Genomic DNA, 3941 nt, shown 5'->3' on the forward strand with positions numbered 1-3941 from the left:
TATATATATATATATAAAAAGCCTACCAAAATACCTTTGCAGTGGGGCTACCAGGGCTCTGTAAGGGTTAATGCTCATTTATATCTAGAGGACCTGTATAAAAGGACTTTTAGTTACCTGAACCCCGCTCCCGCAGCACTCGTCCCTCCTCTGCTCTGAACTGTGAATTGTCCATCAGCCTATTGTCTATGAGCCCTACATTGTACCTGATGGCTGTCCCACTGCAAGGACAGCGGGGGGAAAGAGGTTGCGGGTGCCGGTCCTGAAACTTGTGCGAATGAGGATCAGGTAAGTAAAGGCCCTTTAAAGGTCCCTAGACATTAACAAGCAGTTAACCCTTTCAGTGCGAAGGTAGCCCCACTGCAATGGGAGTTTTGTTTCTCCCGGAGATGGGCTTTGAGGTCAACACCAAATCATGGAAATGTCAGAACTGTACATAGAAGTCTTCTCTGACCTTAACTCTAATGGGGTGAAGCGAAGGACATTCAGGAGCAGTTTACATTTATTAATACTGTTAGTTCATAGATATAGGAGCAAAAAGAAGCACCGTAGCGTTTAATCAGATTTGTCCAGTACAACTAGACTGAAAGTCAAGAATGGATGTGATTGCTTGCATGCTTTTTGCAGCATAAAAGTACAAGTGACCTTTAGTTGGTATCTCTGCAGTTGTCCTGTTAAAGGTCAGCCTCAGCTGTCACTGTAAGGCTATTTTAGGTTCGCTCCCCCCCTTCTACTGCTGCCATTGGACACCTGTTACTGCAACCTGATTGGATAATGTGATAGTGTTCCACTGGGTATATAAGACTGATATGCTAAGTGTGACTAGGGGCCATTTCAGGGACCAGGACATCCAACTGACTACTCCACTGGTTTGTTCCCATCATACAAACCTACATCCAGTGGACATCAGCCCCTGGTGATAGAACAGTTTACTCATCCATACATTAGTCATACATTAGGCTTAACCTCAACAGCCACAATGCCCCACCGCCTGGTAATTGTACGACACGGAGAGAGCTCCTGGAACCAGGAGAACCGCTTCTGTGGTTGGTTTGATGCCGATTTGAGTGAGAAGGGAAGAGATGAGGCTAAAAAAGGAGCTCAAGCAATTAAAGAAGCAAAGATGGAGTTTGACGTGTGCCACACATCGGTTTTGAAGAGGGCGGTGCGCACCCTGTGGTATATACTGGAAGGCACAGACCAGATGTGGCTGCCAGTGCACAGATCCTGGAGGCTCAATGAACGTCATTATGGGGGACTGACTGGACTCAACAAAGCAGAAACAGCCGAAAAGCACGGAGAAGAACAGGTGAAGATCTGGAGGCGATCCTTTGACATCCCTCCACCACCAATGGGAGAAGACCACCCATACTACAAACTCATCAGCAAGGTATGAAACTGCAGTGACTTATGTCTACTTACTAATAGATTACACTGTCTAACTATTAGGCCTCATTCACACAAGAAAAAGCCGGCATGTACAGCTCCGTGCTGCGTGCACGGCCGTATCAGGCAGCTCCGGGGAAGGACAGGTGCTGCGTGTGATTAGTACGCAGCCCCCATCCTTCTCTATGGGAGTACGCGGCCATACACTGCCCTACTCTCATCCGCCCTGCACATCCGTGTGGGTGTTCGTACTCGTACGCTGACAGGATGGATCCTGTCTGTGTCCGAGCCAGGATACCCGCACCCACACGGACCTGGACTTGGGGTGAGCGTAGGGCGGCGTACGGCCGCATACTCCCATAAAGGACAGGGGCTGTGTAATAATCACACGCAGCACCTGTCCTTCCCGGGAGCTGCCCGATACGGCCGTGCATGCAGCACGGAGCTGTACATGACAGCTTTTTCTCATGTGAATGAGGCCTTAGGGTTAAATATGCAAAATATTTGGAAGCCACACTGCCTCGTCAAGGTCCCTCGGTCTAGTGTGGTCCTAATTCTAATCCATGAGAGCCTCCATCTTGGAGCATATATAGCAAAGGATACATTGGGTGCAGGTATGCCTGGAGGTAGCCCATCCCTCCCTAAAAGGCACAGTGACAGACCAGAAGCCCAGCACATCACAATGGCAGCTGCCTTTAGGGAGGGATGGGCTGTCTCTGGCATATCTGCATCCAACTTATCCTTTGCTATATATGCTCCAAGATGGAGGCTCTCATGGAGCCTAACTTTAAAATTAAGTGAACGAATGGCAACATTTTCACTGCATATCAATGGAATTGTAAATATGCTGTGAGCACACGTAAAGATTCTTAGTATTGTTCCTTGGCACCGGTGAGATTTTCCTATTGCACCCATCATTATGGTGTCAGTAACTGGGCCAGGCCATGAGATGAGAAATATTCTGACATATGATGAGTCTTTAGATGATTTAAAGATGAACTCCGCCCTTCAGTCTTACACAGTTGTACCGGCTCCTCTCCTGTACTTAAATTGCTTACTTTGATTTCAATGCACACAGTGATCTGCTGTCAGTGTGCATTAGAAGCGGCAGCAAGTCAGATAGATCCCACCTCTATGGAGGACATACAGCAGCTGTCCAACCCTTTCCTCCCCAGCCTGACTGTCCCTGGCCTGTCCCTTCCAGTCATTGGATTTTATGGAGGCTCAGCATCACATGTGGCCATTACCTAGGGCAGTCATCATGTAAATTCCACTTTCCTAGGAATGCCTATTGCCAGGGCCGGATTCCCGGCAAGGCCACCGAGGCCCGGCCTTGGGGCGGCACTTAACAGAGGGGCAGCACAGGTTTGAATCACCCGACAACCGGAGCATGGAGTTCTGGGCGCCGGGCGGTAATTTACTTTCTACATTTAGCCCTGCTTTCCAAAAGCAGGACTAAATGTAGAATAGGAGAAATCACTTGTTTCTTTACAAGTGTTCTCTGCAATGTCGCCGAGAACACTTGTAATTAGACTGCCGGGCCGTCCCCCCGCCGCCCCCCTCCCTCCCCTGCACTTATCTCTCTCCATGCTGCGTCCTCGAGGCTCCGTCTCCTGGCTCCGTCCTCGCCGCCGTCTTCAGTATGGAGAGTGGTGAGCAGAGCGGCAGGGTTAAAAGTAACCCTGCAGCTCCGTGTAGACTGTTGACAGTGAGAGGGGAGAGCTGTGCTCCTCTCTCACCTGTCACAGGAGTTCCAGCACAGTGCTGTGCTAGAACTCCTGTATTGGAGGTGACAGGTTCAATAAAGAGAACCTGTCACCTCCAATTGCTATCACACAGTGACTTGTTAGCTCCTGTGTGATAGCAATAAAGTTAGGTGAAAAAAAATTGATAAAAAAATAATTACATAAATAAAACTAAAAAATAATAAGTAATGATAATTACATTAAAAAATAATTACATAAATAAAAGTAAAAAATAATAAGTGATAATAATTACAATAAAAAATAATTACATAAATAAAAGTAAAAAAAAAAAACACCATAAAAAAATTAAAACCAACCCTGCCACCCCTGCTATCTGGTTGGCATTCTCCTCAGCCAGCCACTGCCCGCATCTCGACCGAGGGCTCTTGAGATGAGTATTGAAGCATGATCTTCCTGCACTGTATAGAGCAGTGGTGGCGAACCTTGGCACTCCAGCTGTTTTGGAACTACAAGTCCCACGAGGCATTGCAAGGCTCTGACAGCCACAGACATAACTCCCAGAGTTATGTTGGGATTTGTAGTTTTGGCACGGCTGGAGTGCCAAGGTTCGCAACCACTGGTATAGAGAATCACAGAGACCCAGCAGTGCATGGGTCTACAAAAAGGTATGTAATAACAACGGGAAGGTATTTCTGTTAGCATATAGATTGAGGCAGGGGAGCGAGCAGGGCTGGATTTGCCACAAGGCCACCGAGGCCCAGCCTGGGGGCGGCAGGGAGCAGAGGGGCGGTAGGGGTGTGGTGCGCCGAGCGGGCAGTTGTTTTCTACATTTAGCTCTGCTTTGGGCAA

General features: G+C 48.1%; 1 protein-coding gene across 1 annotated transcript in view; it reads left to right on the forward strand.

Annotated features, from left to right (window-relative positions):
* The first annotated feature begins 955 nt into the window (after positions 1-955).
* Positions 956-3941, forward strand: part of PGAM2 (phosphoglycerate mutase 2) — an 18826-nt gene continuing 15840 nt past the window's right edge. The window contains exon 1 of the mRNA XM_018554689.1: positions 956-1390. Within this exon, the coding sequence (XP_018410191.1) occupies positions 980-1390 (411 nt within the window). The 5' untranslated portion in view covers positions 956-979. The remainder of the gene's footprint in view (positions 1391-3941) is intronic.

The sequence above is a fragment of the Nanorana parkeri genome, unplaced genomic scaffold (genome assembly GCF_000935625.1).
Source record: "Nanorana parkeri isolate BGI_ZX_2015 unplaced genomic scaffold, ASM93562v1 scaffold169, whole genome shotgun sequence".
Taxonomy (NCBI): domain Eukaryota; kingdom Metazoa; phylum Chordata; class Amphibia; order Anura; family Dicroglossidae; genus Nanorana; species Nanorana parkeri.